The sequence below is a fragment of the Macaca fascicularis genome, chromosome 5 (genome assembly GCF_037993035.2).
Source record: "Macaca fascicularis isolate 582-1 chromosome 5, T2T-MFA8v1.1".
Taxonomy (NCBI): domain Eukaryota; kingdom Metazoa; phylum Chordata; class Mammalia; order Primates; family Cercopithecidae; genus Macaca; species Macaca fascicularis.
This window is the reverse complement of record NC_088379.1, coordinates 61,369,547-61,392,308: the sequence shown is the minus strand read 5'-3', so window position 1 is coordinate 61,392,308 and position 22,762 is coordinate 61,369,547. Positions and strand designations below refer to the sequence as shown.

General features: G+C 37.2%; 1 protein-coding gene across 1 annotated transcript in view; it reads right to left on the bottom strand.

Annotated features, from left to right (window-relative positions):
- The window catches only part of ADAMTS3 (ADAM metallopeptidase with thrombospondin type 1 motif 3), a 288,029-nt gene extending 287,219 nt beyond the window's left edge, over nt 1-810 (bottom strand). Inside the window, exon 1 of the mRNA XM_005555100.5 lies at nt 271-810. Coding sequence (XP_005555157.3) covers nt 271-339 — 69 coding nt within the window. The 5' untranslated portion in view covers nt 340-810. The remainder of the gene's footprint in view (nt 1-270) is intronic.
- Nucleotides 811-22,762: the final 21,952 nt, after the last annotated feature.

The following is a 22,762-nucleotide window of genomic DNA, read 5'->3' as shown; positions in this document are numbered from 1 at the left end:
AGGAATTGTTACGAATGTCACAGACTGGTGAAGCCCTAGGTGTGACAAGCCTGGGCTCCCGGAGTGAGAGTCATAACCTCCCGTGCAACTCAACCCTCCACCCCCAAAAGCCCGCACGCTGCGCCCAGCCCTCAAAACACCGTTACTGAACGCGAAAGATAACAGGGAAGGGTGGGAGGAGAAGGAGGAAAGAAAGGAGGGTAGACAGGGGAGGAACTTTTCGGGAAAAGGTTGGGTTTGAGTTTTTTATTGTTATTATTTTCCACTTACTTGTCCATCAGCTGAAGTCCTAACCTCTACCAGAGCGGCTGCTATCAACCAAAGTGACAGGAGAACCATCACGAGTCGAGTTCACTTTCCAACTACTGGGCAAAGCAAATGCCCACAGCAAACCCCCCCAAAATAAGTTTCTTTAAGAAAAAAAAAAGGAAAAGGAAAAAAATGCAAAATAGAAACAAATGATCTTCTGTGCTTTGCTTCAATGAAAATGAAATTTGAGCTCTGAGACTGGCCCCCTCTGCTCTTAAGTTTTTTCCACTTCACCTTCTCACCCCGTCCTCCCAAACAGAGTGTGCAGGAGCGAGAAGGTGCTGCAAGCGGGCACAGGCTGAGCCCGGGAGAGGGGGAAGGGACGAGGGGCTTTCCAACTATTTCTGCCCAAAGCAGCTTTTTCGAGGCTTTTCGAGCACCATTGGTCCCTAAGGTTAGCGCGGAGAATGCTTGAGTTCCCCGGAGCACAGCAGGGGGAAGTATTAGCGAGAGAGACGAGCGAGCGGGAGCGGGAGAAAGAGGCAGGGAGAGGGCGACTCCGCCGCACACGCAGAGGTGGGGGCGGGAGGAGCGAAGGGGAGGAGGAGGAGGCAGGCGGAGGAGGTGGGAGGAGTGGGCCGCTCGCCGGCTCCTGTTGCTCGCAGCGCGGCAGTCTGCTGGCTGCTGGCGACCCGCGGGGCGCTAATAAGGCGTCCGGAGCTCCCCGGACTGCCCCTCCCGCCGTGGCGCCCACGTCACGCGGGGCCCGAACCGGCGCCCCCCGCACCGTGTCAGGATTGGTGACCGCTCAGGGGCTGGTGTGGCCCGGGCTCGACCTCCCACCCTGGAGCCTCTCCTTCTCCGCCTAGGGCGAAAGGAGGGGAGGGTCCAGGGGCGCCACCGATCCCGACTGGCGGGACGCGCATTGAGTTAATTATAGGAAGGGGGAGGGTCCAAGGGCTGGTCCTGGGCTGTAGGCAGTTCACCTCCTCCAACCTCCACTGTTCTCCCCGCCAGAGAATTCTCCCCGAAGTGAAGCCCTGGAACCTCCAGATCTTAACCACGTGGTGATCTCCCCTCCAGGCACCAGTTACCTCCCACGTTTTGGGAGGGGGTGTCCTTCTTTATAAGCTCTTGTTTAGGCTTTATTCGTTTATATTAATTTTAAAAGATACCACGTCCTTTCCTTGAATCTCCCGGATGCTTCCGTTTATCACTAGAGTACACAGGCCTCAGCGACTCTTCCTCACACCCAGATTAAGTTATCAAATGATTTCTGCCTGCTGTGGCCTGGCGCTTCCTGAGGGGAAATGACACCAACCTGAGAGTTTGCTGGAATCCTAGCCCAGGCCCAACTCCCAGGCGTAGACACCTGTGGGTGCTTTCCAGAAAGCAGACAGGAGGAAAAGGAAATAGCTCCAACCTCCACTGACCGGTCCACGAGCCAGGAGTGAGTAGACACAAATTTAGATACGAACTTCAAGACTTCAGCTGGACAGAGTGTTAAAGAGGCTTGCCTACAATAAAACGAGCTAGTGTTTATCTTGCTATGAGATGCAAGATAAGTCATAGTTCCCGTTCTTTTTTAAAAGCAATGTTAGTTTGGAGGGTTTCCTATAACTTCGATTCATTGTTTATTCCTAAAGAGGTAAGGTGATGGTTGTGCCTTTAACTTAAGCCTGGAAAGATTTGTTGTTCACTGATGTTTTATCTGCTAAGTCTTCTCAAAATTGTATATCGAGGACATTTACATATACAAATGAGAAACTAGGTAACTAAATGGTCCCACCTAGTAAAATAGGGTATTAGGTCAATTAGTTATTAATTGGAATTAGAATTAGACCCCAGCACTGAAGTATCTCTAAATTACTATTTTCCTTCAATTAAAGCCTGTGGCACTTTTGTAACCTGTCATTGACTAGCTATGCAGAAGTGATTTGCTAAATTTTACACCGGGTTTTCCCACTCATTAAAAAGAAGTAACCCTAAACATTCGATAAATTAAAAATTTGTCAATTTACACCGACAAGTAAAAGAATACTAGAGATACACATTAGGAAATCTAGGTTCTAGGCCCAGCTAACTGTTGTCTTACCTTGACAAGTCAGACTAAACCTCTATTTTGGTTTCTCCTCTATGAGATATTTGAGATCTAAAATCATCTGATTTTAGGTAATAACAAATAATGTATTTAACCATGGTGTTACAGTAGGCCCTTTTGTGTTAATTTTGCAACATTCAGACATTAGTTATCACTTAACTCTTGGCACAGCAAGCAATTCATGTGACTTTCAGGAAAGCAGCGGCTTCAGACATTTTTGGCCATGACCATAGAGAGAAATGCATACTGCATGGCCACGCAGTAAAAATTTCATGATTCAGTACTTACCTGTACTGCATGCAACAACCCTGATATTTTTCTGCAAATTCTTTCCCCCCAACCCCAATTGCAGATGAGGACTCAATTGATTTCACAACTCAATAAGTCATGACTCTCACTTTGACAAAGATCAATTTAAGAGCATACAATAGGTATTTTTAATTCTAAATGAGTTCTAATTAATAGGGTTCTCCCAATTATATATTGTAAGGCAGAGTTTCCCAAAGTATTCCCTGGAATAAATATTAAATGTTTTACTATGAAAAGGAAATGTCTTAGACAGCCAACTGAGCTTATGAAATACTTCGGTAAATGAAACAAAATGGATGTCCTTATTTCAGACTTCAGGGTACCTGTTTAAACAAACAAATTTGTAGTCCCAGCTACTCGGGAGGCCGAGGCAGAAGAATCGCTTGACCCCAGGAGGCGGAGGTTGCAGTGAGCCGAGATCGTGTCACTGCACTCCAGCCTGGGGCAACAAAGCGAGACTCCGTCTAAAAAAAAAAAAAAAAATTGTGAGTCTTCAAGGGGAGATGCAGTGCAATTTGGTCTCCTTATTTATATGACCATAGAATCCTTTTTTCTCATGCTTTATCCTCTGTGGAACACACATGGGTAAATGCCATTACAAAGCACATTTAAAGCAAAATGAACTTCAAGTTAGGTAGGTTGGATTCTCATGAGGATTCAGCTTCAGTTTTCTCAACTCCAAAATTGGTATCATAGTACTACTTTTGCAAACTGTTCATGAAAATTAACATGATCTTATATGTAAACTCTAGCACATTGTCTAGAACATGTAAGGGCCTCAGTGTAATTTTTTGATAAAACTAATGGCATACATACAGATGGCTCATTGGTAATACAGTGTGGCAAGGTCTAAAGAAAATAGGAAAATTTAAACAGCTAAAATGTGATTGAATTTTAATTTTACCAGAGATGATGTTAGGAGTCAGAGACAGAGTCACTGTGTTCCTTCAAAAACTGACCGCCTGCCTCATGTCAAATCCCTTCCCTTCCTCCATGTTTCTTTGGCTCAGGCTACAGTGCTGTTTTCCAAACACCCTCAAGTTCACATTCTTGCTCTTAGTGATTTCTCAGTCCATAGCACCCTTCCTCTTCCTGTCCACATGGCAAAGGGCATCATATTACAGGAGGTGCTAATAGGTGCTCCACAAAAGTACTACACTAATGCTTGTAGTATGTTTTCTTTCCAAATATATTTTAAGCATATAAATAATTTCAAAAGTAGCCATATACATGTAGTCTCCCTAATTGAAAATCATCTCCTTTAAAATAAGTTTCATGAAATTGGTTGACATATCGACATTTTAACCTGTGCATCCTCATATCGGCAGCAATTAAGTAAGCAGAGAGTTGTGGGGGTTTTTCTGTTGGAGGCTGGCTGGTCAATGTCATAATTTGACAACATTTTGATACCCAATATTTATTGTGTATTAAACCAATGAATAAAATGTTTGTCATTTCTTGCAGCAAAGAATTAATTATAAATTCATTTATTAGGTTTATTTTTTTGGGGGGGTTTCCTTTTGGTTGTTTACCTTTCCCATACTCTTAATATAACTAACAACCTTCCATCAATATTTATTAGATACATTACAGTTTTTACATTTACAATTTTTAATTTCTTCCCATGGTCAAATAAATTTGAGAATTCTGCAGTCAACTTTGTTCGAAGTATAAGTATAAAACTTTATTGCATCATAAGGGGCTAGATTTATATCCACCTCCTCCTCTAAATTACAGTTTCCTTGAGGGTCTTGATCTTTGTTTTGTTTACTTTCTACCACTAATATCTCACACAATTTCCGTCACACAAAGTTGCATAGTACTTTAATTACTGCAACTTGAACATCTCCAGGCAAAATTGTATCCTTTTATTCCTGCCTGCTGATGAGCTTTATTCCTGGTCTTGGGATTCTTGACACCTAGACCTATCACAGAGGACTATTAGAGTAGGTACATGGGACCCACCACTATAGGACAGTGAAAGGACATGCAAAATGAGAAAACAGAGTTGATAGCAGCATGTAGAGAATTATTTCGTTGCTCACTGAGAGCAAGAGTCATCCTCAGTCTCACTCTTTCTCTCATACAGCACCCTCCCATTTTATATAATATTGAATTCTTTCATGCACAGGTCAGAGAATCAAGCATGTTGTGTATAGTTGTGTATACATTATGTCTATTTGTTTTAACTGAGGCATTAGGTTGCTAAAAAGTCAGGATGTCAAACTTTCATACTCACAGAATGCAGCCTGGCACATAATAGGCACTAAAATAATAATTATTAAATGAATGAAGAAGTGAATATTTACTGTCTCTACTTAAAGTGAATATTTACTTCTACTTATTATTACTTCAGTGAAATGAGTAGGGAGTTGTTATTGTCATTGTTTCTCTACTGTCAGTGAATAAGCTATTTCCAACTTGGGTCTTTTTCACAAAAGTTTTCAGAAGTTCCATAAAAAGATTTTTAAAAATTAAATAACAGGGGCTGGACTCAGTGGCTCACGCCTATAATCCCAGCACTTTGAAAGGCCAAGGCAGGTGGATCTCTTGAGGCCAGGAGTTGGAGACCAGCCTGGCCAACATGGTGAAGCCCCATCTCTACTAAAAACACAAAATAGCCAGGCGTGGTAGTACATGCCTGTAACCCCAGCTACTCGGGAGGCTGAGGCAGGAGAATCGCTTGAACCCAGGAAGTGGCAGTTGCAGTGAGCCGAGATCATGCCACTGCACTCCAGCCTGGGCGACAGAGTAAGAATCTGTCTCCAAAAGAAAAAAAAAATTAAACAACAGGAAAATTTCTAAACACAAGTCTCAAGAAATCAGAGATGGAAAAGCCTTATTAGGTCATCTAGTTCATGCTTTGGCTACTGGTTGAGGCAGTGTTCTTCCTATAGTCATTTCCTTCAGAAGAAAACCAGTATCTTGCAAGAACAAAGTTGGGTGTTCAGGATTCCTTATTTAATCACTTGCTTTTAGAAGAATAATTCCACAATGGGACAAAGTCTTGAGGGAAAATTATTCCTCGTGTTCCTTGATCTTTCTCCTTTTTCTCCACTTGGGATTATTCATTACACCCTTAACTATCATTAGCACCATAAATAACCTCTTTCTTTCCTTGATAAAGTTTGGTTTAACAATTAAATATTTAGCTGTTCATACTCAACTAACAGAAACAGATATTGCTGTTTACCATCTTTTGTTTTTATAGCTTTTCTCTGTTTCTTCAAGCCTTTAAAATATTTTTGGCTTGGAATCTCTGTATGGTAATGGAAGATCAGAGTCTTCCTGGGGCCAGGGTTAAAACAGAAACAAAGGAGCAATTACAATTTGAAATTCTTTCAAATGTTTCTTATAATAGCATAACTTAATAGTTATAACTATTTTAGTAGCAAAGCATTTAGAATTATTGTCAGGTTACTTTGCATTCATGCAATGATTTTCTCTTGAGAGCTCAAGGAATCCTAATCTAGTGGAATGCTGGATAAAATGAGTATTTAAGACCATTAAATTAGTCCGTGTATTCCCTTGGAGAGTTGGGGGTTCAAAATGACAGATGTGGCGTAGTACTTTTCACACAGCAGGCCATTCAATAAATATTTGATAAACTTAATTAAGTAGCTAGCTGACTCATACTAATTACACCAACACTTGTATTTTAAAGGGCCACCACATTGGTAACTTCAAAACTATGAGTTGTTTTCTATAGTTGTCAATCCTGCAAAACATTTGTGTGGTACATCACAGTACCAAAGACTGTGAATCAACTACCATTAAAAAAAAATAATAAAAGTACAATTCACAATTTCCAACTGGACTCAATAGACTTTATTGAGAGAGAAAAATTTTTAGCAAACTAGCAGTTACAGCTCATAAATAGGATTCTCCCATACAAAAGTGTAGGTTTATACAAGTCAGGAAAATAGTCAAGTGTTCTGAATTTACACTGAAGTCAAAACAAGACGAAGTGAGTTTATGTGGGGTAAAAGCTATACTGAAATTACACTTGAGAGAATCGCTCCACTTGTTAATAAGAGTTGTCAACAAAACTAGTTAACAAAGCAAATTCTGTAATTAAATGTCCTAAAGATCTTTGAGATTAGGATAAAGTCTCAATTCTTTTCATGCTGTCTGAAGGCAGAGAAAAGAGTCGGATATCTTTTGGGCATTCAATCCAATGACTGTGAAGTAAATCACAGTTCTACTATGTAAGACAATATATTTGAGCATCATTGTGGTACATTAAAACTAACAGAAAGAGTTTATATGTTATTATTAGTTTCATGAACCCTCTCTTATTTATCCAATGGCTGGCAAAGTTTTCATAAAATGTTTATAAAAGTTTTTGGTTTCGGTTATGTTTTGTTTTAAGGGAAAAACAAATGTTTGCATCCCATTGAGTTACTGAAATTCACACCCAATTTTATCTTATAAATACAACTTTTAAATAAGATCAGTTATTTAATTCTCAGGATATTATATGTATTCCTTAAGGTAGCAATTAACTCTTTCCAGACTAAAACTAAAAATATTATCAAAGAGAAAATGGGAAGAAAAAAATAATTCGACAGACAAATGAAAAATTCGTTATGAAACTAACAATCAGTGCTAGATTGTACCTCCCAATACACAGTCTTAGAATCTAGCTTGTTAGGAAGAAAAAACAAAACAAAAAACTGAAGTCTGATCTGAAAGTTTTGGATTTTTATTTTAATAGATTCTCATCCAGATCATAACAGATGTAATCAAGCTAGAAATTGTTACTACTCTTATTTTATTGCTATTATTACAAAAGGTTACTTATGTTAAGGAAAAAAGACACTGAGATTTATGTGTAGGGTCCTTATTATATTATGTCACACTAAAAAAGCAAGAACCTAGGAGCTACCACTATTCTGGCAAACTAAGCACTTAGTGCGGACAGTTCAAATGTGAGATTATAGAACTGTTTAGTAGTCCTATGCCATATAGAAGAAACATAAACTTTTCAGATAGAACTTTTGCTATCAACATAATGTAACACAAAAGAAAACAGTCTGGTGACATTTTAATGTTTTTCATGCATTTGAGAAAAATATCAATATTTTTTAGTTTAAATTATTGTGTAATTAATAGCAGAAACTAACAGCATAAGGAAGTGATACAAGTCTATAAACTTGAGTTAATCCTCAAATCCGTTGCCTTGGTCACTCAAAAAGAGTTACAGCATTTTAACTAAATGTTAGCTTGTGACAAATCATCCTGAAAATATATGTCACCACTTACTATGTAGTTTTCTTATGTGTTATATGCACATAAGAAGTTGACCCACCTTCTATTTTAATATGCACCTGTTGTAAGCAACTCTGAGCTATTCTGATTCCACAGATCCACTGTGAAAATTTGGCGTCTATATTTTTCAAAAGCTTCCCAGATAAGTCAGTCTAAATTGTAACCTTAAGCAGTGTTACTCAAACTTTTCTACCATGTTTATCCTAATAAATACAGATTCTGATTCAGCAGGTCTGGAGTGGGTCATTTCTAACAAGTTCTCAGGTGATGCTCATATTGCTGGTCCACAGAAAACACTTTGAATTGCAAGGCCATAGGACATGTTATTCATAGATAATTACAGAAAATAGAAACCACGTGACATTAAAATCAAGCATGAGCTATTTAAAATAACATCTAATTTTGTTCCCTATTCCTTACTAAACATCTATTATACACAGTTAACATATAATTCAGAACTGAGTAGAAATAAGTCCACAAAAGCATCTCTGAGGCATTAATTTGGAAATTAAACGTGTTTTTACTAAAAGGTCATTGAACCATGTGCTTTCTTACATGGTGAGCACATTAGATAAAACCAGTTTAAGAAAAGTCAATTATTAATTTTAAAAAAAAATAGATCACAGTCCCTGATCTACAATTCCTCCAGGAATGTCTGGTGCCCACAGGAACGCATGACAGACATTTCCTTTTGAGGTGCTGCATTTCTGAACTGCTCATGCAATGAGCCTGCACTGAGGATAGAAATTTGTCCACAATTCGCTGTCCATTAGTAGTTTACCCAAAATAAGTATTAAGATTCAAGGAACTAGGCCTGGCGCTGTGGCTCACACCTGTAATCCCAACACTTTGGGAGACTGAGGTAGGTAGATCACCTAAGGTCAGGAGTTTGAGAGCAGCTTGGTCAACATGGTGAAATCCCGTCTCCACTAAAAATAGAAAAATTAGCCGGGCATGGTGGCACATGCCTGTAATCCCAGCTATTTGGAAGGCTGAGGCAGGGGAATCACTTAAACCAGGGAGGCGGAGGTTGCTGTAAGTAGAAATCGCACCATTGCACTCCAGCCTCGGCGACAGAGCGAGACTACATCTCAAAAACAAACAAACAACAACAAACAAAACAGATTTAAGGAACTGACTGAGGTTGTCCATTAAAGAAAAGAAGGTTTAAGGACCATTTGGTTGATGCTATTATTGAAGGAATAACCGGCTAAGCGCAGAGGCTCACATCTGTAGTCCCAGCACTTTGAGAGACCAAAGTGGGCAGATGCCTTGAGCCCAGGAATTCCACACCCACCTTGGCAACATAGTGAGACTTTGTCTCTACACACACACACACACACACACACACACACACAACAAAAATTAGCCTGACGTGGTGGCGTGTGGCTATGGACACCACTGTACTCCAGTCCGGGTGACAGAGCAAGAGCAAGACCCAGTCTCAAAAAAAAGATAACCATGAGATACTCCTAGGCACTGCAGTTTGTGGGACTTAGATTAATTATAAAAGTATTGGGTTGATATACGTCAGACTAAGTCTTAATTAATGCTAATATTATAGCATATGTTTCAAAACTACATAGAATCTCATATTTCTGCCTGTATTTTTCTTATATTCATATATATAAATCCTGTTTCTAGGTATATAAATGTCCTATTAATCCCTTTGATCACACAAGAAAATGATGTTTTTTCATCTTCCCTGAGACTAGATGGTGTTATCATTAATATGCAGATAGAGATAAGCTTTATCAAGAGAGCATTCTATAAAAGATGTTGACAACCTATGAAGCAGCAAATATTTATTTTGTGTCCCGTTCTCGCTATGTTCTTTTTTTAACTGTCCTTCTCCATCCCCCGCCTCCCCCACACAACAAGTTCTGTGTTCTCTTGCCTCAAGGAAATAACAGAGACAGAAATGCCCCACGTACAGCTTATCCTACTTGCTTTTGTTTCCCAGAAGCTTAAGGGTAGAGAAGTAGGTGACTTTGATAGGTGAAAGAGACAGAGACAGAGATGTTAACATCTGGGTTCCGCTGAGGCCTGCAAGGCCAAGGGCAATGGAGACAGCAGGGTCTTGGAAGGCAAAGGCTGCTGCTAGACCTGGGGGAGTACTGAAACCCGGGCACTTGTGTTCCCCACCAAGACACGGAGGCTTGGACACAGGGAGTCTCAGGTAAACTGTTCTACTCAAGCCTAGAGAGGTCATCTTCAGTATTTTAATAAGTTTAAGATTCCAGGAAGTGAGACCAAGTGACTAAGGCTGAATGTTCTGCCAGCCCAAAGATCTGGGCATTAAAAATGGTTTAATTAGAGTTAAATAAAAGAAAGAAAAGTAACATTGCTTGAACATCCCAATAATGGTTGCAAAATCATACATACTAAACCGAAATTTGTTCCATCTAGGCATGAGATTATAATAAGCAAGTAGTGTTCACCCCTATTTGTATCAATAGCTAGGAGAATTCTCTAACTTGAGACTTTACAAAATCAAGAAACAAAAAATAAGATTGATTGAGAAAAATTAAGCCCCTAGCATGGATGGAGAGTCCAGATGTATTTTACCACATGTTTAGTGTAAGCACAAACAAATACAGAGTATACAGTGGAACTCTAATATAAACTGCCACTTGCTATGCACTAAGGGATTGGTATGAATCTGGACTGGCTAAGAGAATGTTGCCTTACTTCTCTTTGGGTCTGGATTTACTTCCTTGCATTATTGTTCAAGATAGACTGATTATTGCTGTGAATCGAGCTGAATTTGTTTCATGTTAATTTCAAAGAGACCAGTTGCTTTCCCCTAATAAGAGCTTCTTTGCCGGCAGTTCATGACTTCTAACTGAAAATGTTCATAGCTTCCTTCAAGAAAATTATTGCCAAATGATTTGTTTTAAATTTCCAAAGGTTTTCTCCTTCTTATAGACTTTAGAATTCTCAGTGGTCTACTGTATTTATTCGGAGAGAAAAATCTAATGGTTTGGCCCTATAACATTGTAATCTGGAAATTCTTCATCCTGTTATAGCAGAGGAGAGGCACTTTAAATTTCAGATGGGGGAAGCATAAATCCAGATCAGACACCCAGGTGCAAACAACTCTTGTTTGGGAAAAACAGAGCCTCCATAACATGGGCTGTTCATATGTAGTGGTTTTCACCTCAAGTCATTATCACATGGACTAACAAGATACTCCTTCTTGTCCTGTATGTTTTTCTTTTGAGTGTGTATTGAAATATGTGCATGATGCTAAGCATGTACATAATCCAAACTCCATTTCCCATAAATAAAAACAAGCTGAAAATATCACTGGCAGATAACCACCATATAAACTGAAAAACGCACTTCATTTAAAAAGTGCTACTCATAAAATATCGCATCCTCCAGGCCTAATTCAATAACATAAGCTGTATGCCTAAACTATACTTCTTCAAGTACTATAATTAGTTCTTAAAGAGCATTTTACATTTAATTTGTTGTATTGCATATTGCATCTATTTACTAATATTTTCCCATGAGCATCAGCAACTTCAAAAGTGAACTCTTATTTTAACCAATCAGAGAAAACTCACTGTTACCAAAAATAAAATTAAAAAGCCATACACAAATGATGAGCCATCCTAGGAAGTTTTCTGAAACAATTACTGCATTGACATTAGTAAAACATTTAGCAGTAACATTCTAACAAATAATCTGATAGTATAGCTCTTTTAAACTCAGTCAGCCTGGTGAAAACAAAACAAAACAAAACAAAACAATTCTTTATAAATCATGCAAAGCAGAGGCTATTTAACTTGCTAACAGAACTATTGTAGTAGGCAGCTTCTATTTACCTCAGTTAACAGGACTCTCAGAAAAATCATGAATGTAAAGATCGTATCTGAGTCAAACTCACTTCCTCTCAGTCTTTTTGGATTGAATGGCAACACACTGTTCTTTCAGACATGTAATTGTTTCCTAATCTAACTTCCACCTCCAGGTATATAAGAACCTGATATTGTCTGTATCATTATTAGTTAATTCCACTTTAAATTAAATTCATTTTCCTATTTTTTGTGTGATATTTGTGTTATACTATTACTTTTATATTTACATGTAATATTATATATATATGCACGCATATACACATATATATGTAGTAACATAGTATCATACAAACATCATTACTTGTGAGTGTATATATATCCTAAAATATACTAATGCTACTGTAATTAAAATAAAATGTCTAGATATTTATATTTATATATCACAGTAATATAGTAACATCACATATGTGTATAAAACACAGTAACAGCTGGGCACAGTGGCTCACACCTGTAATCCTAGCCCTTTGGGAGGCCAAGGCAGGCAGATCACTTGAGGTCAGGAGTTCAAGACCAGCCTGGCCAACATGGCAAAACCCTGTCTCTGCTAAAAATACAAAAATTAGCTGGGTGTGGTAGCGTGCACCAGTAATCTCAGCTACTTGGGAGGCTGCGGCACAAGAATCGCTTGAACCCGAGAGGTGGAGGTTGCAGCAAGCCCAGATTGCAGTACTATACTCCAACCTGGGCAATAGAGTGAGACTCAGTCTCAAAAAAATAAAAAATAAAAATATTTTATGTATATAATGCATATGTATATACGTGGAGAGACAATATCTGGCAACTTTATTTTAATTAATATAACATTAAAATATCTTAGGATGACTTTCATGGTTCATCTCTCTCTCTCTCTTTTTTCTTTTTTTCCCCTAAAAATTTCTTAGCTATATATGCTTCAGAAAATAAACAAGAAAGCAAACAAAAAGAATAAGAGCAAAAGGGAAGACAGGAAAGAAAAGGAAGGGAAGTTCAAGGGAAGGGAGAAAAAAGTCACAAGTTTTTTTGTCGAATTTTGTTATTAGGTTTATACTAGTTGAGTTTTTCTTCTTAGATTCTTTATAGTCATTCTGTCTTGGAAGTAATTTAGAAGAATTCACCTGTAAAACTATCTGGACAGGAGCCTTAAAAAAAATACAATTTGTAAGTACTTTTCTGGTTATCTGGTCTTTCTCATTATTGTACAGTCCATTTTACTAATTTATAGTTTCTATAAAATGGTATATATAACCGAGATTTTACCATTATTAAGTAGACTTATATGTATCTTATTTTTAAATTTTTATAGATGTATCATTTTATGTTTCCATTCATTTGTGTTGTTTAGATTTACCATCATATTAAATATTTTTATGTTTTTAAAAGAACCCATTGTTAGTTTTATGATTTTCCATAGATTATTAATTTGCAATTACTCATTTATCTTTTGTATAAATTAGCTTCTTTCTCCTACTTTTCTTAAATTTAACTGCTCATTTTCAAATATGTTGACATATTTTTTAAATTACTTTTATTCATTCATGTTTAATAATATAAACATATAGTCTCTCACTTTCTAGAATGGCTTCCTTTGGTCATTTACCATAACCTTTGATACACTGAACTTTCATTGTTCTTATATTTTGTTTGGTTTTTAAACTATCTAGACTATCTGGAAATCATCTCTTTCATTCAAAAATTGCTTAAATGTAATTTATTTTCCTTAAACTAGGGCTACTAATTTCTCTTTTTAAACTTATTTTGCCTTGTTTTTACTGAGCCCATTTTAAAGTTCAAACTCAGACTCAGCTAATTCAAATTTGCCTTAATTATCTTTTTATTAGTATTTCTCTTTGGCTCTCTTTCTGTTTCTGAAATCTTTGTCATAAGTGTATTAAATTTCTTGCTTCTGTTTACATCTCATCTTTTCTTTCATCATTTTTTATCTGTATCTCTTTATTTTGGCTCTTGGAGAATTTAGTGAACATTTCAAACTTTTAAAGTTCAATTTGCTATCATAGACAAACCTTGCTTCACAACCTCTTTTGTTGCTTTTAATTTGGCAACCATTTTTAAACTCTTCTTTAAATTATAGTTGAATTACTCTTAGGATTTTTTTCAATACTTACCATGTCATTTATATAGATACAATGTTTCTTTGAATCTTACTGAGTATACATAAAAGAGATTCAAAATTTACTACCTTTTTTGTTCTAATAGTAAGCTCCAATGTTTCAGAGCAGTCCCCTTCCTTTAAACTAAAATAACTGATGTGTCTGATGATTTTTCTGTCTCTTTGGGCACACCTGCGGCAATGGAAATTAATTTCTTGTTGCCATAATTACAAGCAGATATGGAACTGTCAAAACTATGCAGGTCTCTGTGTAAGTCTTTCAAGCGTAAAAACACATAAATATAAAAAGTTGAGATTTACTTTAATGATACTTTGCTAGTTCAGAGGTACAGTGGCCTGGAGAGAAATAGGAAGTATCTGAAGCCAAAGACAGCAAGTAATGGCCAGGAATTACTGGCAGAAGGCCACCATTCTTTGCCTGGCACAGTTGCATTTGTTACTAACCAACCAAAGAAGAGCTCCACTCTTTACCTACTGGGCCAAGTAGGCAGGGAATAAATGCCGCTTTGGGTATCTCCACTTGCCATGACCTCCTGGAATCAATTGTGTTTTCCAGAAGCAGTAATAGGATCCATATTGTCGCACTGGCTTTGGACAGGGAAGAAGGGGAAAGGGCTGATAGCCTACTGATATTTTGCCAGGCCTTTGGTACAAGTTGCCAGTACTTCACCTATAGAGGATCATATGTCCAATCAACCATTTCTTTATTTCAATCCTGTTCATCCAAGCAAACAAAAATTCCTCAACGAATCTCATGTGAGAAAAGCATGGGTTATCAGAATTGATTAAAGTTATGTCTTACTTTTATATTCCATTGGTCATTTCATCAGTAGTCATATGTGCTTCATTAACAATCTGTATTAATGTAGAGGTTTGTTCCTTTTTGGCACTAAAATGCCATCCTAGGATATAATCCTATGCTTTCAATTTTATGTCTACTTCTGCCTGTGATGTTTCTGAAAACAGTGCCTAACAACTGGGTCAGTTTGTCCACTGACATCTGGGAAAATGCTAGACTTACTTTGGTCCATGAGTGGAAGAAAAGTCACATAGAAGCATATGGTCTCTTCACATTTTCCCAGCTTCTGGCAACTTCCAAAACTGCTGCAGAGTGGTTTGTGCCAGCACTTCAGAGATCACTTTAGCCTTTTTGTTCAGAGAGGACATATTTCTCTCTGTGAATTAACCATTATACATTCTACCATAATGTGCATAAAAAAATAATATTTTAAATCTAAAGAGTAGACTGCACTAGAGGTACAGCTTTTATAACAAAGGGAACAATTTCATTTGTATTGAATATCATTGAAACTGTTCGATGATATTACTCTAAGACATATATACTTTCTTGATAGTAAAAAGCAACAAAATATTAAGGAATGAGTTGAATGTTTTCAGATAAAATGTCAGGAAATAGGAAAATATATAAAAATCTCTTGAGGTAAATCATCAGAAAGATTTTTTTTTTAGATTCTCTTTTATATTGCCTTCTACTTCCTATCAAAGAAATTTTTCCCTCCTAAGCTTTTGGTATTCAATCTCTTACACACATCTCAAGTACTTTTATCTGAACACTTGTTACGCAATTGAAAAAAGGAGGGACTCGTGAATGAAACCAACAATACAAATATTTTTCATTTAACACGAGATACTGATAATGCACACCTAGAGATATACTCTCAAAAATTTCATGAACCAACTCACTACACTCCTCTATGACACTTCTGGGGAAGAAACCTTCATTTTTATGCTCATGCACTCTGATTTTGCTTTGCATTGTTTTTATTTGTTTGTTTTACATTACATTAACTGTTTGGCAGAGGAATAGAAATCATCAGGTACGGGGAATTTCCCTCCCTTGTACATTCCAAAATGTATTTTCCTAAATCAATATATAACAGATAATGTTCTAAGAAAATGCATTGGCCATTTGTCATGAATTCTTTTCAAGATTCTCTGGGTACAAGACAGGCCTGACGATAACAAGGAAATGCAGGCAGAGATGACACAATCTACCATCCCCTTGCAGATCGGCTTTTTCTTTTTTTTTTTTTTTTAATTTATTTATTATTATTATACTTTAAGTTGTAGGGTACATGTGCATAACGTGCAGGTTTGTTACATATGTATACTTGTGCCATGTTGCTGTGCTGCACCCATCAACTTGTCATTTACATCAGGTATAACTCCCAATGCAATCCCTCCCCCCTCCCCCCTCCCCATGACAGGCCCCTGTGTGTGATGTTCCCCTTCCTGAGTCCAAGTGATCTCATTGTTCAGTTCCCACCTATGAGTGAGAACATGCGGTGTTTGGTTTTCTGTTCTTGTGATAGATTGCTAAGAATGATGGTTTCCAGCTGCATCCATGTCCCTACAAAGGACACAAACTCATCCTTTTTGATGGCTGCATAGTATTCCATGGTGTATATGTGCCACATTTTCATAATCCAATCTGTCACTGATGGACATTTGGGTTGATTCCAAGTCTTTGCTATTGTGAATAGTGCTGCAGTAAACATACGAGTGCATGTGTCTTTATAGCAGCATAATTTATAATCCTTTGGGTATATACCCAGTAATGGGATGGCTGGGTCATATGGTACATCTAGTTCTAGATCCTTGAGGAATCGCCATACTGTTTTCCATAATGGTTGAACTAGTTTACAATCCCACCAACAGTGTAAAAGTGTTCCTATTTCTCCACATCCTCTCCAGCACCTGTTGTTTCCTGACTTTTTAATGATCGCCATTCTAACTGGTGTGAGATGGTATCTCATTGTGGTTTTGATTTGCATTTCTCTGATGGCCAGTGATGATGAGCATTTTTTCATGTGTGATGGTACTGGTACCAAAACAGAGATATAGACCAATGGAACAGAACAGAGTCCTCAGAAATAATACCACACATCTACAGCCATCTGATCTTTGACAAACCTGAGAGAAACAAGAAATGGGGAAAGGATTCCCTATTTAATAAATGGTGCTGGGAAAATTGGCTAGCCATAAGTAGAAAGCTGAAACTGGATCCTTTCCTTACTCCTTATACGAAAATTAATTCAAGATGGATTAGAGACTTAAATGTTAGACCTAATACCATAAAAATCCTAGAGGAAAACCTAGGTAGTACCATTCAGGACATAGGCATGGGCAAAGACTTCATGTCTAAAACACCAAAAGCAACGGCAGCAAAAGCCAAAATTGACAAATGGGATCTCATTAAACTAAAGAGCTTCTGCACAGCAAAAGAAACTACCATCAGAGTGAACAGGCAACCTACAGAATGGGATAAAATTTTTGCAATCTACTCATCTGACAAAGGGCTAATATCCAGAACCTACAAAGAACTCAAACAAATTTACAAGAAAAAAACAAACAACTCCATCAAAAAGTGGGCAAAGGATATGAACAGACATTTCTCAAAAGAAGACATTCAGATCGGCTTTTTCTAAGTCAGAAGGGGAAGCTGGCTGTATAAAAGCTAGATTACCAGAAATTGGGGATGATATGTCTATATTAGCCATCCTATTGATTGTCGGATTATGAGCTAATCTCATTCACTAAATCTATACTGTCTTCATCCTTTGCTCTTGACGGGAAGTCTTCCCTGAAGATATACAATCAGTTGAGGACACTGCTTCAGTAAGGATTACCTCTAACTACATGGAATAAAACTCCACTAAGAGTGACACTATTTGTCTGGAAAACAAGAAGATACTATCTAGGCTAGTGCAGCTGCTCAGCTCAAAAATATTACCAACAACCTGGCTGTCCATCTTTCCATCCTGTTCTCTTTAGTGGTGTTGGACCTCATCCTCAGGATTATAGCCTCATGATCACAAAGTTATTGCTACACTCTAGGTATAGAACCTATCTTATAGGGAGGAAGGGAAAAAGCAAGGAAGAACAGTTGGTACCTCTAAGAAAGAAGACAAAACCTTCCTTAAATCCAGCAAATCTCTGTAATCCGTATTAGCCACAGCTGTGTGGTGTGGCCGCCACTAGGTTCAGGATGTCTGAGATACTGAATTATTTTAGATGGGTTGGTTGCCTCCCTTAAGGAAATTGGGAAATTTTTAGTAAGAGAGACAAAAAACAGATATTAGATAGTCAAGGAGCATTTTATGCTGAACAGCCTTCCCTGACAGATGCCTCTTCTTTGGTCTAAGTAATGATATCTTTTGAGGCACTGGCTCTGTAATATCAGCTGATTCCTGTTGGTGCAGATGAGTTGGATTTACGGGTTCTCTCAGTATCTAAGCAATACAAATATTATTTCTTCTTTAAGTAATCATTTAAATAGATTTTGTTTCACATACATCACATATATTTTGCTACATTCTTCACATTAATGATTTAAAACACTTTATACAATGTACTTACTCATAACATTCACTATAAAATCTCTGTTGAATTCACTAGTTCAAATCTTTTACACCATCTTCAAGGACATAATTCCCTCCATCACTTTAACATATCAGAATATCTCACTTTATATCTACTTTATTTAAAGTATTAAAACCATCTCTTCCCTTCTAACTGCATCTTTCCTCAAAGCCCTAGTTGACCTTGCTTTTTGTCTATGAGAAAGAAAATGTCTACTCTTCAACTTTAAGTTGAATTATTGAAATTATTGAAAATGCAATTATTGAAATGTAATGTTTCTTGAAAATAAACTTTTTATTTTAGAATCGTTTGTAATTTACAGAAAAAATTGCAAAGATAGTAAAGGGCATTTCCATAAGCCCCACACCCAGTTGCCCCTATTATTAACATTTTACATTAGTATGACATATTTGTCACAAGTAATGAGCCAATATTGATACACTATTATTAAAGTCTGTATTCAGATTTCCTTTGATTTTTACCTAATGTCCTTTTTCTGCTCCAGGATCCCATCCAAGACACATTACATTTAGTTTTCATGTCACTTTTAGTCTTCTCTTGGTTGTGACAGTTTCTCATACTTTCCTTGTTTTTGTGACCTTGATGGCTTAGAGGAATACTAGTTATCTTATAGAATGTTCCTCAAATGGGATTTGTCTGAATGATTAGATAGGCTGGGCATAGTGGTTCATGACTGTAATTCTAAAACTTTGGGAGGCCGAGGTGGGCGGATCACCTGAGGTCAGGAATTTGAGACCAGCCTGGCCAACATGGTAAAACCCCGATTCTACTAAAACTACAAAAATTAGCTGGGCATGGTGGCAGGCACCTGTAATCCCAGCTACTAGGGAGGCTGAGGCAAGAGAATCACTTGAACCCAGGAGGCGGAGGATGCAGTGAGCAAAGATCGCACCATTGCACTCCAGCCTGGGCAACAAGAGTGAAACTTCATCACACACACACACACACACACACACACACACACACACACACAAAGATAGGGCTTACACATTTTGAGGATGAAAACTAGAGAATTAAAGTGTCATTTTCATCACACCACATCAAGGGTACATGCCAGCAATAGAACTTGTTGATGTTAACCTTGATCACCTGGATAAGGTAGTGTTTTCAGGATTCTCCCCATAAAGTTATTTCTCCTCCCCTTTTTTATGTTGCATTCTTTGACAAAGGTTACTTGACACAGCCTACACTTAAGAAGTGGGAAGTTAGCCTCCTCTTCCTTGAGGAGAGGATATCTACATTAATTATTTGGAATTCTTCTGCATGGGATATTTGTTTATTATCCCTCACTAATTTATAAAGTCAATCATTTATTTATATCAGTTTGTACTCATGGGTATTTATTTTAAGCTTTGGATTATAACACAATACTACAATATTTCCTTGCTCAAATTGCTCCAGATGTGGCCATTGGAAGCTCTTTCAGTTCTCTGCTGTGTACTTTGACGTATTCCCATCATTAGTGTCTGTATTATTATTATTTTTTTAACATTTCTTTATCTTTAGGCACTACAAGATGTTTCACACTTATCTTGTATATTTCCTGCCCTAGCCCTAGAATTGGCTACTTCTGTACGGAGTTCTGGCTCCTAGAGAATGGCATTAGAAACCAAGATCTGGATGCTAGGTGCAAATTTACTTTTAAGTGGTAGTTTCAATGTAATGAGAAACACAAGGAAATTAGATTCAAACCTGGAATGAGAAAATAGAGGTTCAAAGCCTGATTCCATCATTTTCTAGCTCTGTGATCTTGGCTATGTTACTTAGCTTCTCTAGCCCTTAGTTTCTAATGTGGTAGCAGTACTAATAGCTAACATGTAGAATAGGGTTTCTCAACCTTGGCACTGTTGACATTTATGCCAGATAACTATTTGTTGTAATAAGCTGTCCTATGCATTGCAAAATGGTTAGCAGCATCCCTGGCCTCCCTCTGCCCACTAGTTGCCAGTAGCTTGTACCAGTCATCAAAATAAAAAATTATTCCAGATATTGCCAAATGTCACTTGAAGGGCAAAACTGCACCCAGTTGAGAACCACAGCTGTACAATTCCATGAGATTGATATTATTTTACAGATGAAGAAAGGGTAAAGAAGGAGGTAAGAAATTCACTCAAGGTTTCATAGCTAATTAGATGCAGTACTAGGGTTTAAGCCCAGAGAGACTGACTTTTGATCTCATGATCTTAACCATACCACAACTGCCTCTGTAAATGATAGGGGTAATAATTCTGCCCTTTCAGAGTTATAGTAATTAAATGAGACATCATCTGTAAGAACATCTTACAAGGTACTTAGTAGAAGAGGGCTTCAATAGATGTCAGTGGAATCCCTAACTGAAACCCCTGCTGCCTCCACAGCAAGCTTGCTCCACTACACTTGCTCTAGTATTGTCTTTAGTTCTTCCTTCTACAAGTTCTTTTTACCTTCTGCCTACAAATGTGCTCAGATCTTTCCAACCTGAAGAATTTCTCCTTTGATTAGATCTCTCTTTCAAGTTATCAAACAAATATTCTTAATACCACATTCATATTTATTTTCTCTTCTTTATCATTAACTCATTTCATAGTGCTTTAAAATCTTGAGTCATTTCTGCCTGTGAGCACATATTAACCTAATCCAAAAGGCATCATGGCCCAATAAAAGGGTTCAAGGGACAAATGCTTTCACAGTTGATTTGTACAGATAAAAAAGCTGAAGCAAGAAATGTTTCATGAATTGCTAAGGCCACATAACTATTGTGAGCATAGTACTTGCTACAAAAGTCCTTTATGCCTTCATTCATATGGGTCTCTACCTCACATGAAGTTGCTGAACATGCCTCCTTGAAATAGTCTTTTTTGATTTTGTTGACATCTATTCTTTTTCTACTACCTTTCCAATCTCTCTTTTTCCACATTCTTAATGAGTTTCCTTTATGCTTTTACTCATATATGTATCAGCAAAGTTACTCCCTTAGCTATGCTTAGTATCTTTTCATTAGTTATATACTATTTCTCACAACCTCAACAGTCATCTATATTTCTTTCAGATCTGCACCTCTTAACTACCCCATATTTTGAGTCACTGACCCACAGTTTTAACTGCCTAATGAAATCTGTAAGTTAGATTGCCTACAACTAACCAAAACAGAATTTTCAAAGTGGAAGTCATTTTTATTCCTAAAATATTATTTTCAGTGTACCTATTTTTCTTAATGGGAAACTTAAATCATTGTTATCTCTTCTATTTCTTAACTCTATTGCCCTTGTTTTAAAAATTTGTCAAATTCCATAGATTTTCACCCTTGCAAAGTCTTTAATATATATCCATTTAATTACAATTTCTATCACTTTAAGTTTTTTGTTTGTTTGTTTGTTTTTTACTATTGCCTGGAATATTTACATAATTCAATGAATGGCCTCCTGCTTCAGACTTTCCTTCCCTAAATCATCTTGGAAATCATGACAGATTCAACTTCTTAAAACACAGCCCTCACAATGTGATAGCCCTATTCAAAAGTGTCAGTGGCTCTTCGTGGCGCTCTTCAATACAGTAGCCACCAACCATTTGTGGCTACTGAGCCCTTGAAATGAGGTTACCAAAACATAATCAGATAAGCTGAAAGTATAAAATACACAGTGGGTTTTGAAGATAGTCCAAAAAACAAAACCCACTAAAATATCTTTAAAATAATTCTAATAGAGATTACATGTTAAAATGGTCATATTATGAACATACTGGGTTAGGTAAAGTGCATTGATAAAATGAGTTTTACCTTATGAATTGATTAATAGAAATTTGAAATTATATATGTACTTCACATTATGTTTTTGTTTGATATTGCCAACCTAGACAACTAAGAATACATTACTTGATCATATAAATTCTACTATAATTTCCCAACTTTCTTTCCCGACTTTTTCCCTATTATTTCTATATACATACCATGTATGCCATTCATTTTAGATAATTGCTATTCCTGACCATGCCCCCCTCTTTATCATCTTCATGTCTTTTTTCACATTGTTCACTCCTGATAGAGCACCCCATCCCCCATCCCTGCCTATCAGTCCGGACTCTTGTCAGCCAGTAACTACAACCTAATTCAAGAGGGCTTGAACAAAATATCATTTTATTGGCTTGTGTAGCTGAAAAGTCTAGATGTCAATTTGAGAAACAGTTGGATCTGGGAGGGTTAAATACTATTTAACCCTCATTCTATCACTATCATTTTCATTCTCATTCTATCACTATATCTTTCTCTCTAGCCCTCCATCCCATCACTCTTGGTCTTCATCTCTTGTCTCTACTTTCTTTTGTGTTGGCTTCAATTTAATTTCAAGATCTCCCCATGAACTAATCTTCTATAGCTCCAACTTTAACAATCCCAAAAGAAAAAAAAGTACTTTTTCATTATGCTGGATCGTGTATCTTCAAGGGAATAATTGTTAGCTGACTGGCTAGGCTTCGGACATG